This window comes from Quercus suber, unplaced genomic scaffold (genome assembly GCF_002906115.3).
Source record: "Quercus suber isolate HL8 unplaced genomic scaffold, Cork oak 2.0 scaffold_78, whole genome shotgun sequence".
NCBI classification, from domain to species: domain Eukaryota; kingdom Viridiplantae; phylum Streptophyta; class Magnoliopsida; order Fagales; family Fagaceae; genus Quercus; species Quercus suber.
In genome coordinates, this window is record NW_027069543.1 from 29,676 (window position 1) to 43,427 (window position 13,752).

Below are 13,752 nucleotides of genomic sequence, written 5' to 3' on the forward strand. Positions count from 1 at the left end.
AATATGATTCTTAAGAGGAGATACGATAGTATTTGACCAGTTGTTATTTCCTTTTATAATTTTTTTTTTAAAATTTATTTATCAAGCATTGTATTCTTATCCAATCGATCGAGGAATTGAATAAAGTAAATCAGACATAATTATAACACTCTCTTTCAATCCCTGACTCACGAATTAATATAATCACCTCAAATTCAACTATCTTTCCGTTATAAAGTCTAAAACTCTCTTAAGGTGATATACATTTGCATTTATATTTATACTATTTACATCTATCTATTTTTGTATTTGTATCAATTTATATATGTTGGAAATATTTTAGTGAATAAACAAGTTTTGATCCATTAAATAATATTCCAAATAATTAGCAAGAACATAAAATGAAAAAGAATTTAGAATGATCTCACATTGTTATAGAATCACGTTACAAAAACATTGTCCTTAAAAAATTATTCATGCCGCCTAGAGTAAAGTTTGGTGTGACTGGTTCTCTTGGTTAAACAACTCCCGAAGATATTAGACTATAGCGTCAATTTTTGTGAAGACACATTTTCATTCGCAAAGATTCAAGAACAACCCTCTATTGCCTTTTCTTAGAACAAATATAAATTGTAAAAAAATATGTGGGAGAGAGAGAGAATAGAAATTATGTATTTGAAAATATAGAGTAAGAGAAAGAGAATAGAAATTATGTATTTGTAAATATAGAGTAATAGAAAATACTTATAGGAGAGTGTGTAGTGATGTGTACTATATAGGCTACTCATGACAATAATAGCCTATAGTTATTGGCAGATGGAATATCCATTATTGCCCCCACAACTATTTTATCATTTATTGCCGAACATAAATTCCCAATGGCTAGGAAATAAAGAATAATAAAAGTGTTTGGAATAAGCATCCACACCAACAATATGTGTGCGTAAATATTTATATTTATGTACATGTATGAACAAGTATAAATCAATTTATTATAATTTCATGAAATGACACTCTTTGAGATTTGTATAAATGTAAATATAAGTCATTTCCTTTCAAAAAAAAGATTCATACCCAAACTATAGACAAAACAACATACTCTCTTGAGGTTTGTATAAATAAGTAATAATAATTTTTAAAAAAACTTCTTGATAATATGATACTCCTTCATCTTGAATTACCTGTTTCCATATAGCAATATTTTCTCAATTTCATTAAACCACAAATGCACTTGCCTTGTTTCTTTAATTGTAACCATAGTGAGTCAAAATTCATTTACATTTTCGAGAAAAGGCCAATTAGTACAATATACTTGCATCATAATGTTACATTCCTGCTTAATTTTGTGATTAGGCAAGAAGGGCAACATTAGAAATAATTATGATAGTAATCTGCAAATGTTGTTAAAAGGCAGATATCAATAAATAAATGAAAAAAAAATTCAGCCTTTGGAGTTGTTTACTGATTTCTAAATCCCCTTGTTACTACCGCAATTGGAGTCAACTCCGCTATTACAACAATAATCAAATAGTACTAAAGTAAATTGATATCAATAGATTATATTTCTTTATATGTGCTATTCGAAATACCCTTACCTTGAAAAGGCACAAATAAACCGGTTAACATGAATTGTCACCACTAACCTTAGAATCAGTTGTAATGAAGGAAAATTTTTGTATTTACAAACCTCATGGATGGAGGGAGATGGAGAATCTCTCACCATTCCAAACAAACCCTCACTTTCCGGTCATTACTCATATCATACTAATCAATGTATTAATTTATGGAATTGAACCAATTATAAATTACAATTGGATGACACACACACACTATAGGAGAGAGTATGCAATTCTAACACAAAGACACACGACAAGCTCTACTCAAAATCAATGGTCACATACATGTTTATGTTTACGTATAAAGTAGGAAAAAATTGCAAAATGTCCTTTTTGGGCAAACTAAGCAGCGTTTTGCCCTATTTTTCAAACTAATTAGGGAAATGCCCCTCTAAAGCCTTATAACGGTGTTTTTAAAGACCTATGGTGACGTTTTCAGGACCTATAGTGACGTTTTGTAACTCGACTTCCAATAAATCGAGTTATAGGCAATTTTTTTAATTTTTTTAACTATAACTCGATTTTATATAAATCGAGTTACAAAACGCCACTATAGGTCCTGAAAACGTCACTATAGGCTTCTTAAAAACGCCGCTATAGGACCTAAATCGATTTTAAGAAACTCGATTTTCAAAAGATGGACATTTCCCTAATTAGTTTGAGAAAGAGGGCAAAACGCTACTTAGTTTGCCCAAAAGGGACATTTTGCAATTTTGTCCATATAAGGTATAATATAAACAAACATAACAAAATGTGTGAAATATAACTGTTGTTCTAGTACTTAATTTCATTGACATTTTTAACATTTCTGACTATCAAGATTTATATAATTTTAAAAACAATTCTCATGAGGAAAGAAAAATAGAACATGTATTGCCCCAAACTTAGTACTACACAAAAACATAGAACCAATATTGGAGTCAAGATTTGACATCAAGGGCAGGCAAAAGTTATATAAGCTATGAGCTGAGTGTGCACTAGAACAAGTATATATGTATATTACTTTTTTTTTTTTAAGAATGTATATGTATATTACTTGATGTAAAAAAGAAATTCATATGTATTTTAGTGATATTTAATTTAATAAGTCATACATAATAATAGCATATATATTTACTATATTTTGTTTCTCAAAAAAGAACTTTTTGGATGAATTAGTCTTCTTTCAATTTTTTTTTTCAAAGTCAAAATCCCATTTATAAATGAAAATATTTTTAATAGTTAAATAAGTACTAAATACAACTTATGTAAATTTATGTTCTTGTGGAATTATCTCAAAATTTTATTTCTTATTAAATAGTATTTCATAAAGGAGAATAAATTATAACATAAATATTTCGAGGCACTATTAATATATTATATATATATATATATGAATGTATATCTCTTTTGAAAGATGACAATAATTTGTTTTTGTTTGTTAAAATCTTGTTTTGTTATTTTCTTTACTTAAAGGCATTGATAAATATAGGATATATTTTTTTTTTTTCATTTTTTAAAATAATTTTGGCATATTAAAAATATAACATTATATTAATTATAATTAAGATAAAAATTAATATTATTATAATAATATTTTGTTTGGCCCGTCGGCCGCATAGAAGGAAGCTAAAGACCCTTCTCAAGATTATTTTAACCCTTATTGATATTAGGGAAAATCTAACAAATATATTTAGAAATGTTTTATGGAAAAAGAAAAAAAAGTAACTAAGGGCCCGTTTGGTTTAGACATGATTCAGTTTTTATAACTCAGTACTCATAACTCAAACTCAAAACTCATAACTCATAATCCAAACCCCACTATCACTCAAAAACTCCAAAATTTTTGTTTGGTAACAAAACTTAGTCACATATCTCAACTTTCTAGTCCCCTTTTTGCCAAAATGATGGAGCCCACCTATCAATCTTTTTCAACTGTCTTTTTCCCTTACTCATGTGACTCTACATGAAGAGCATGAAACCCACACCCAAACCAAGTTTCATCACCACCACCAATGGCAAACCCAAATTTCACTACCATCAACACCACCAACAGCCACATAAAAAATCCAAAAGAGAATGCACAGGAAACCCACAACTACAAGCAAAAATCCAAACTCACCAACAGCCCTCAACCACAACCACAACCTCCCACAGAAAATCCAAATGAATGCACAGGCAATCTCCACCATAGCCCAAACCTTAACAACCACAACCAAAAATCCAAAACCACCAACACACAAATGCACAGGAAACTCAAACCACAAAAATAGCAAATTCCCAAACTCAGAATCCTTAGATCGGAGACCCAAATCACGAAATTAGACATAGAGATGAACCAATCTAGCAAAAGCAATGAGAGAGAAAAAAATTGAGAGAAACCAATCTGGAAAATAGAGAGAGAGAGAGAGAGAGAGAGACCGAAGGCCTGATCTACGCTAAGCTTGAATTGATCTCATGATGGCTCATTATGGTGTACTAGTGTAGTGGTGGTGGCTTGTGGAGGAGGAATGAAGGTTCAGTGACAAGAGAGAGCTCTGGGTAAAAGAAAAGAAATGGAGAAGGAGAAGAGACAGAGAGCAAAACAGGCTGGAGTGAGAGAATGCCAAACTGATTTTTAGAGAGAGACCTTATGTGATGGGATAAGTCATATAGGTGAGTCCCATTATTTGCAAAATTTTACAAAAATGCCACTAAAACTCAATTCTCAAAAACTGATTTAAACAAACAAAGTTGGTGTGGGGCTCACAAAATTTGAAAAATGAGTGATGAAAACTGAAAATTGGGTGATGAAAACTTATAAAAACCAAACACCCTCTAATTTTTTTGATAACTTTTTTATGTTTCCCATAAAAGTAATTAAATTTTGTTAAAATGGTTAACTAACAAATGTTTTAAGAGCACTATTTAATCAGAGCCTTTATATTAATATTCAAAGACACAATGCACTAAGGAAAAAAAAAAAAACAGGTGTAACACTATGAGAATACAACTTAGCTTTCAAAAAATTTAATACCCAGTAGTTACAAGATTGTTAGTATTATTCATGGAGTTCAAATCAAGTTCTCTTCTTGTACTCTAAAGATTTATGATGGATAAGAAAACAAGAAAATCAAACTCTCGCAAGGCAGATGGCAAAGTTAGGATCGACATCTATTAATTGCCATTTTTTTTTGGTGGGCCAAGGGCAATTGCCCGTTGTGATCCGAACAGCGTAGTAAAATATAATTTGGTTGTATTGGATAAAAGTTGATTAACAGGAATAAAAAATATGCAAAAATGCAAAACTCACCCTTTAAATTTCATAATTTTTTATTTCAGTCTTCTAAGTTTGCATTTTGTCATTTCAATTCTCTAAGTTTCAAATCTTCTCAATTCAATCTTCCATTAACTCAACATCCATATCTGCCGTTAAGCTATCCAAAACGACGTCGTTTTGGCCATTGTTTAATATTTAATATTTATTTTATTATTTATTTTTTAATTTTAAAAAAACGTTAATTTGAAAAAAAAAAAAAAAAAAAAAAAAAAAAAAACAGAAATTAAATTAAGCAAACATGTCGTCCCTCCCCATCTGAAGAACACGAAACAAATCCCACCACCCCTAGCCTAACCCAATAACTGAGACTGAGATGGAGAAAGAGAAATAGAGATCGAGAGACCGAAATGATCTGCATCTTGCCGTCCATCTCTCAAAGCTTAAAAAAAACTTCGGGAAAGGACTAAATGACCTTTGAAAGAAAAAAGAAAAATTGTGTTGGGATGCAAAGATTGTTGAAGAATTTGATGGGAAAGATTATATTACGTTGTAGCTAGAAGAGATCGTACACTATTGATAATCTCAATGACAAAGATTAAGGACGAGGGGTCACCGCCATTTTCTAGAAGATCAACCTCCGGAGACATTTTCAAATTTTATTTTATTTTTTTGTGGGTTAAAATTTGGTGATTTAGTTTGATCAATCTATGTTCGTTTGTTTGTTTTGATTGATGGTGTAGAAAGATACGTGTTGATTTGTATGACAGGAGTCTGAGGCAGCAACATCCTCTTTTGGTCCTTCGATCTGTGTCTCATCTCCCTCTAATTTCTGGGTTTTTTTTTTAAAAATTAAGAAATAAATAAAAATTAAATATTAAATTAAGGCAAAAGACATCATTTTGAGCAGCTTAACGGTACCAATAGACGGACTGTTAACAGAGAATTGAATTGAGAAATATTGAAACTTAGTAGACTGAAATGACAAAATGCAAATTTAAAGGACTGAAATGAAATATGGTGAAACTTAGAGGGTAAGTTTTGCATTTTAGCCTAAAAAATATGTTATGCATGATAAAGGTACCTCTAATTCTTGCCCGGATAATATTTTTATGATATCCACGGTGATTATTTTGATATATTGGTTTTAGATGTCATTCCAATTCCAATTTCAAATATACCTTGACTACTAATTATCGCACATGGACATGAATCCTATATTGAACTTAAAAGTAATAATAATAACTAGAATCATGACACGCGCTTTTCTGAAGATTTAGTATCATAATTTTTCTTTCATCACAATTTAAAAAAATAGATAGGATTCCTTTTTCAATTAGAAGCTTTTGTCTGTTTATCTAAATCCAATCGATGATGTAATAGTTATAAAAAAAATAATAATGTAATAAATCAAAAAAAAAAAAAGTAATAGTTTAAAAATGAATCCTGGGATAGTTTAGTCTGACACTTCACTTTTTTTTCTTTTTTCTTTTTTTTTTTTCTTTTTTTTTCTTTTTTAACGTGGGATAGTTTTGCTTATTTTGTGCGAGGGATAGTTATTTTCTTTCAAACGTTGGTAGTGGGATTTTTTTTTTTTTTTTTTTTTTTTTTAATCAAATTAAAGGTATAGCGTCAGCATTTGTTGGGATCGAAATATCTGTGAGATTTGGATCACAATTTGTATCGATTAAAAAAAATGGTCAGAATTCTCAAATCATACATTCTGGAAGACCCATATGCTAAAACCTACCACAATTAAAGCATAAGGGATAACAGTTGGCTAGGGAAGGTTTTCCACTGTAACCAAATATTGATTGGGTGACACATGCAGGGCAAGTTTTGTATACCATAGGTAAATGTTCATTAGATTCGGACATTGATAAGGATTGCATGGCAGTCTTCAATTTGAGGCACATGGGGATTATTTTATGCGGCCCCGCTAAGATAAAGTCTATCACTTTTGCGCACACTTTACCGCTACGCTTTTGATGTGTATATTCTCTTTTGAGAGCCAGACCACCAATATTGGCTGCCATTGGTGAAGCTGGACAGCTATTCCATTCAATTATGAGCTATCTAAGATTATAAATTATTTCACGACTTTTTCCCACAATTTTAACATGGCAAACTATGAGTGGTTAACCATTACTTAAACAATAACTCATTATTTTTTTTTCACTTGTCATACTTGACACATCATAATTATGGTAAGAAGTTCTGAAAGGTTTTGCGTTCCTAGATTTTTTCTTTAATTATTGGTGCTGAAGTTTGTTAGAAACTCACCAGAAATAGAAGTTCAATAGTGACTCTCATTAAAGTGTTCCCAACCTTTTACGCCTTCAGTGTCTTGGTGGTGTCAATTACAACATTGTTCAATCCAGAATATTATTTCTTTCCTGCTTTGCTGTGTAACTGTGTTGAAATACTTGAAAATTATTTATTTATTAATGAGTGAGAGCTTTACTTGAAAGAAACACAATACACAAGTTTATACCCTCCAAAAAAAAAAAAGTACAACAAACAGGCAAACCCACTCAAAAACCTATAAAAATACAAACCCAACAGATTTCTTTCAAGATAAATAGAAGGAACCTGAAGAACAAAATAAGAGATACTCCATATGGAGCATAAGGCCCTATTCTGAACATAGTTGCAGAAGCTGCAACTGTCTAACTCAATTCCTTGATCTCCCAGCAGTGGCGGAATATGAATTTTTTCTGGGGGACCAAATTAAATAAATATATATAATGTTTAAATTTGCAAAATACATGTATATGTATATTTTTACTTAAGGTATGTCTTCGACATGGCTTTATGTTATTTACTTATTTTCTCCTATGTAAGAAAATTTATTAAGGCGGTATTATATATATATAGTTCAAGATAATTAAATTTTCCTTTAATTAAGTTATGTGTATTTTCCCTTTAAATTATATTAGTCACAATTAATATTTTTAAAATATTATATATTAAATTTGTTTTGTTAATTAAATTAAATAGCTGTAACAATATTTTTAGAATCATAAAATGACTACAAAATAATAATCTTAGATAATTAAATAATAAATACCATTCATATGCCTTAACCATAAAAATCATTCATATATAATAATGACCAAAACTAAATAAAGAGAAAAAAAAAACTAATTTTTTTTTTTAATACACGACAAACTTTAACATGTCCCAAAATTTAATAATAAAAATATTGCTCCAACGTATTAGCTTCACAATGTTTTCCTCTAATTTAAAGGAAAAGCAGTGGAGCCATGGGCTCCCCCCTTTGCCACTGTCTCCAAACGCATTAGCTTCACAATGTTTTCCTCTAATTTAATTCTAGTTTGATGGCTGATGGCATTCTTATGCTACCTAATACCTATTGAGATAACATTATCTATAGCTAAAATCAAGGCGTTGAAAGATCATTAATCACTGCCACTGGAACTTTTAAAGTAATCTGATACTATTTAGTATTTAGGAGTTCTCATATAATCCAAATACCTTCAAAACAATTTTATAGTATTTACTATTTAGAAGTTTTCTTATAATCCAAATACATCTAAAGCAATCTAATACTAATATTTAGGAGTTCTCATGTAATCCAAATACAATATCATAGCTCTGTTATTTTGTAAACAAACTTTTATTTGTCTAAAATACTTAGTTTGAATATATAATATAAATAAAAAATTAGCAGCTGCAATTCTTAATGACACACTAGTTCACGAGAAGCCTCCATATCTTTTTAGATGATCTCTACGATTCTACCCTCTACTTTTTGCCTAAAAATAACACAGTTAGGATCAATATCGACCCAATGCATCATTTTGGCTTTCTGATGTTTGAAACTCATTTTAATCCCCCCCTAATTCCATTTTATTTAAGAAATGTGTACAGAACTTTCTTCACAGAAACGAGAAAGGCGTGAGTGAGATGAGAAAGAAAGAACACTAACTTGATTTACAAAGACATGAAAATTGCTAAGTTATTGTTTGAACAAAGTTTCTCTCTAAACTAGTTTAGAGAGCCCTTCAAACTATTATATATCTCTTTTTTAGGTGTAAATTTAAAAATCTAATCATTAAATTTCATGTTACTTATATTCTTAATGATGAAGTCTGAAAATCACCAATGAATTACCACGTCGCTCACACGCTCCAAATCAANTTTTATGGCTTCTAGACCTTTCCCTTCGCTTTAAGACCTAGCTCTTGCTTTAACTCTCTACTTGTAGTCTTTGTCATTCCAACCATAACATCATGAACTACAATGTCTCAAGTCTAGCCTTTGTTTAGTATGAATATGTGACTGTGACTGTTTTTTATTTATTTTTTATTGTTTATTTCTCTATAGTTTTGATTATAAATACATTTCTTCTATAGTTTTGCAGGGTTGCTTTGTCACTATAATCTCCCCAAGGTATTTTTCCTTTTAATTCACACCCTTTTAATTTTCATTATTAAGTACCCATCTTTTTACATATCATCTACATCTTTATTTATTTATTTAGGGTTGCTTTTTAGTTTGGAAGACCACACAGATTTTGACTTCTTTTTTTTTGTTTGTTTGTTTGTTTGTTTGTTTGTTTGGAAGATTGCACAAATTTTGACAACACTACCAAGCCATAAAGCCTTTGTGAACTGCACTCAGGCATGCCTTCTGTTTTGGTTTGGCATAAACTTGAAACAAATGCCGTAAATATCTAGATTTTTGGCTTTTGTATTCTTAATGTTTGAATAAAACCATATGGTACAATTTAAACATGTTTCACATAAGCTTTTAAGGTCTCAAGTCATGTTGTATTTATATATGGCAAAAGATAGTACATTTCCCACCTTAGCACAATTTGTATTGGTATTTTATTTATAACTTGGATATATTGAAGTTTTTTTGTGTGTGAATAATCTATTTTGTTATTTATTTATGAAGTTCATGATGAAAACCAATGGAATACTTATTTTCATGAAGATTATAGAAATGTTGAACTTTTTTAATAATTCAATAGTTGGGTTGGGGTTATGAAATTTATTGACATTAAAAGTGTTTGGTTTTACATTGTAAATCTTTGATGAATTGGTATAATTTGGTGTTATACTTGATACTAATTTGGCGAAAAATTAAGTAGCTTGAAGAAGTTGAGAAAATAGAAGAGCCTAAGAGCACCCACAGCAGGTGTGGCAAATGTGCCAAATGCCAAATATTTGGCACATTGCCACACCAAACACAAAAATGAAGCTTTATGAGATGTGCTAAATCTCAAAAATCATACCACATTGCTACAGTACCGTTGCAAATTTGCTACGGTACGGACAGATGTTGCAAAAATTTTAATGTTTTATATTCTCTTTTCTCTCGCCTCTCTCTTCATTTTTTTCTTTTCTCTTCTCTCTCAATCACCGGCTCCCTCTCTCACATCAAACCCAACTCTTCCCTTCTCTCTCACTCATCGGCTCCCTCTCTCACATCAAACCCAGCTCTTCCCTCAATAGAGAAAGAACAAAATGGGCGAGGCGCGAGCGGATCATCGCCATCGTCACTCCGATCAGATCGCCACTCCGATCGGATCATCTCCATAGTCATCGCCACTTCGATTGGAACATCGCTCTTCTCTCATCGCCATCGCCACTCCGATCGGACCCAGCTCTTCTCTTATCGCCATTCCAATTGGATCATCGCCATCGTCGTTGGAGGCGCAAGCGTCATGGGTAAGGCCACTCCGATCATCGCCATCGTCATCGCCGCTCCAATCTCACCGATCTCTCTCTCTCTTTTTTGGTAGTTGGTTGTTTTGATTGTTGGTGGTTGGCTGATTTTGGTTGATGGTGGTAGGTTGATTGGATTGTGGGTGTGAGATTTGGGATGGGTATGAGATTTTGGTTGATGGTGTTTTTTTTTTTTTGGTAGCAGTGGCTGATATTGGTGGTCGGTGGTTGATTTGTGGGGGTGGCCAGTGGTTGTGGGCTGTGGCGGTTGATCTGCGGTGTGGGTTGTTGTTGTTGTTGCTGTTGTTGATGATAATGGGGAGGGAATAATATATTATTTTAATGTGTAGAAAATATTATTTTAATGTTTAGAATTGAATTATAAAACATCTGATAAATGAGATGTTGTAAAATAATGTGGTAAAATAATAAAGTAGGTGTTTGGTGTGGCAAAATAACATAATTTTTACACAATCTGCTACGGATGCTCTAAGAAAGGGAGGAAATGCATTCTTGAAAAGTATTGGATAAAGCTTGAAGATGTAAGCACAATTGTATATTTATTCTATTTACTGGTTCTTTTGTAATACTTATTAAACCAAATGTAAGAGCACATTATGATTATTGTAATATATTACTTTGTAATATTTGTATTTTTCTCATTTTTAATATTACTTCATAATATTACATGTTTCATTTTATATTAGAGCCAATTAAGCTTTCAATAATTGAAATTTGAGAAATGTTTAAACCTGAACATGTTAACATTTGATTTAAAACAATCACGTGCATTGCACGGGTTAGTGACTAGTTATTATTATTATTATTATCATCTATGCTACTATTTAAAGGGCTTCCCTTGTTTGGATTTCTTATTTTTTTAGTTCAAAAATGTTCCTACAGCTCTATGTTTAAGTAGATACAAAACTAAAGGACAATCGGTAAAAATACAACTCTAACTCCTACTAAAATATTGCCTAAAAAATAGGACCACTATCCTATTAATTTTTAAATTGATTTATTCACTTATAAATTAGAATTTTAAAATAAAACTTATATATATATATATATAATAATTAAATACAGTTTTTTTTTTTTTTTTTTTTACAAAATATGATCACTTAAAAAAAAAAAAAGCCTCAACGCACACGCTTCACACGTGTGATGAGGCTAGTATATATTAAGAGAAATTAGAAAGTTAGTTACCACATTATTCACTTCCAAAAATACTCCTAATTTAATTAATTTATCCTTATTTCTAAAAATAAGAAATGAGGTTAAAATCATAAATAGATAAAAATTAAAAAAAAAAAAAAAAACCCTACTGGTTATTAACTCCACACTTTTCTTCTCACATTCTTAATAAATTAGTATTTGCAATTTGTGAGGTCACAAGAAAGAAATTTGGATTCACTTTCCTGTTGGATATGATTAAGGGCAGAATATTCGTATATCACCATGGAATATAAACTTGCTCTTGGATTTTCTGGCATAAAATCTTCGTTAGCTTTGGTTGCAAAAATTCAAGGTGGGATGAATCTGCATCAATTTGACAATTTTAAAGTTCCTTCTGAAAGTGCTTTCATCACATAATCACAAGAAGCTACTCAATGTTTCATTATTTCATCTGTTACAAATTAAATTGTCACTTGCCTTTCTTGCCGTGGGCTTCACAGAGCAAGAATATTTAACTTAGTAGTCAAAAGCCTTGTAACTGAATTGACACCTCTCTATGCATAAAGTGCCTAGGGGTCTAAGAGGCAGAAAATGGTTCAAACTGCAGGGTTAGCAGTATATTGTAATTATTTTTCCAAAAAAAGAAAACTTAGTAAAATCATGTCATAACTCTTCCCATAGTAATGGTAATTATGCTCCTTTAAAAATTATACTAGACTTCTGAACTTTCCAAAAAAGTTTGTATTTCTAGTATTTTCCTTTTGCAATAGCATTCCAGTGTTCATAGTGGACCGGACTATGTTTCATATTTTCACATCCTTTATCTTTCATGGCGAAAATATTTGCTCATAACATGCCCCATGTTTTGATTCTTAAAAATATTAATATACCCCATGTTTTAATAAAATAAGAAACACTTGATATACATTTTGACAATAGAATACAAATATATGATCAAAACCCACATTACAATTACAATTACTAACTCAAAGGCCTACCAATCCTCTGCAATTCCCTCAATTTTGCACTTTCTGTGCAAATTTACTGGCCTCTAAACAAAGTGATTCATACCATAACATTAGTCAGAATAATTTTGAGCCCAAGACAATTAAAGCTAAGATCTCACTTTAATTAGTTGAGGTTTTTGGTTGCAGCGTAGCTGTTGATAAGAGCCAAGGCATTACTTGTCATTTGTGCAACATTCACAATTTGATTCCTCACTGTGTTCTTGACATTCCCATTCGCAGTAAACCCATCCAAGCAAGTATCCTCATCTGTCAAAGATGAACTCACCCATGTTTGAATATCATTCATTTGGAGCCCAAAACTTTTTCCACCTGCATTGCCCATTTCTTTAATGGAATTTTCGAGCTCATCCACAGAGTCACTTAGTTCTTCCACACAGTCGCTCAAGGCTGCAGCCTCTTTAGGCTTTAACCCTTGGCTTTTGTACAGCTTTGCTATTGTTTCTGAAGTAGAGCGCGTGGTTGTGAGTGCCACAGAGAGGGCAGTGCTGGCTAATACTTTGGGGCTGGATTGGATTTCGTTTGCATAGCTAGATAGGGAGCTGAAGCACAATTCTGGATAGGTGGTGGCACCACATGAAGTTTTGATGAATTGGGTGTTTGTTTCTGTGGGAATTGGTCTGCTTGCCAAGCATTGGTTCATGTAGGTAGCAAACACAACGAGGGTCGTGAGAGTGGAAAAATATGAACCTTCCATTATACCAATCTCTCTCTTTGTCTCTCAATGGGAGTAGGGGAATTTGATGAAATTTAGGCTAGCAGGGTCCCCAATTTATATTTAGGAAAAGCTCATGCTTGTGGTTCCCACTAAAAGTGGCAGCATAATGAAGCCCGTAGCTTCAGTTAAAGATGCCATAAAAAATGAAATATATAGAAAGGTTGTTGTGCCACTCTAAACTCTAACTTAAACTCTAATTCACGCAAAGAGCACGTCATTCTTATTACAACTAGGGCTTTTTATGTTTTATCATAGAGTTAGAAACATTCTAACGGTTTAAACTTTTTGAAATAAGTAATATTTC

The 13,752-nt window shown here is 31.6% G+C and overlaps 1 protein-coding gene across 1 annotated transcript; it reads right to left on the reverse strand.

Annotated features, from left to right (window-relative positions):
• Window positions 1-12,601: 12,601 nt before the first annotated feature.
• Window positions 12,602-13,461, reverse strand: LOC111991566 (21 kDa protein). Its single transcript, XM_024023345.2, has one exon. The coding sequence runs from the start codon at window positions 13,425-13,427 to the stop codon at window positions 12,837-12,839; it is 591 nt and encodes a 196-aa protein (XP_023879113.2). The 5' UTR covers window positions 13,428-13,461; the 3' UTR covers window positions 12,602-12,836.
• Between the last annotated feature and the right edge of the window lie 291 nt (window positions 13,462-13,752).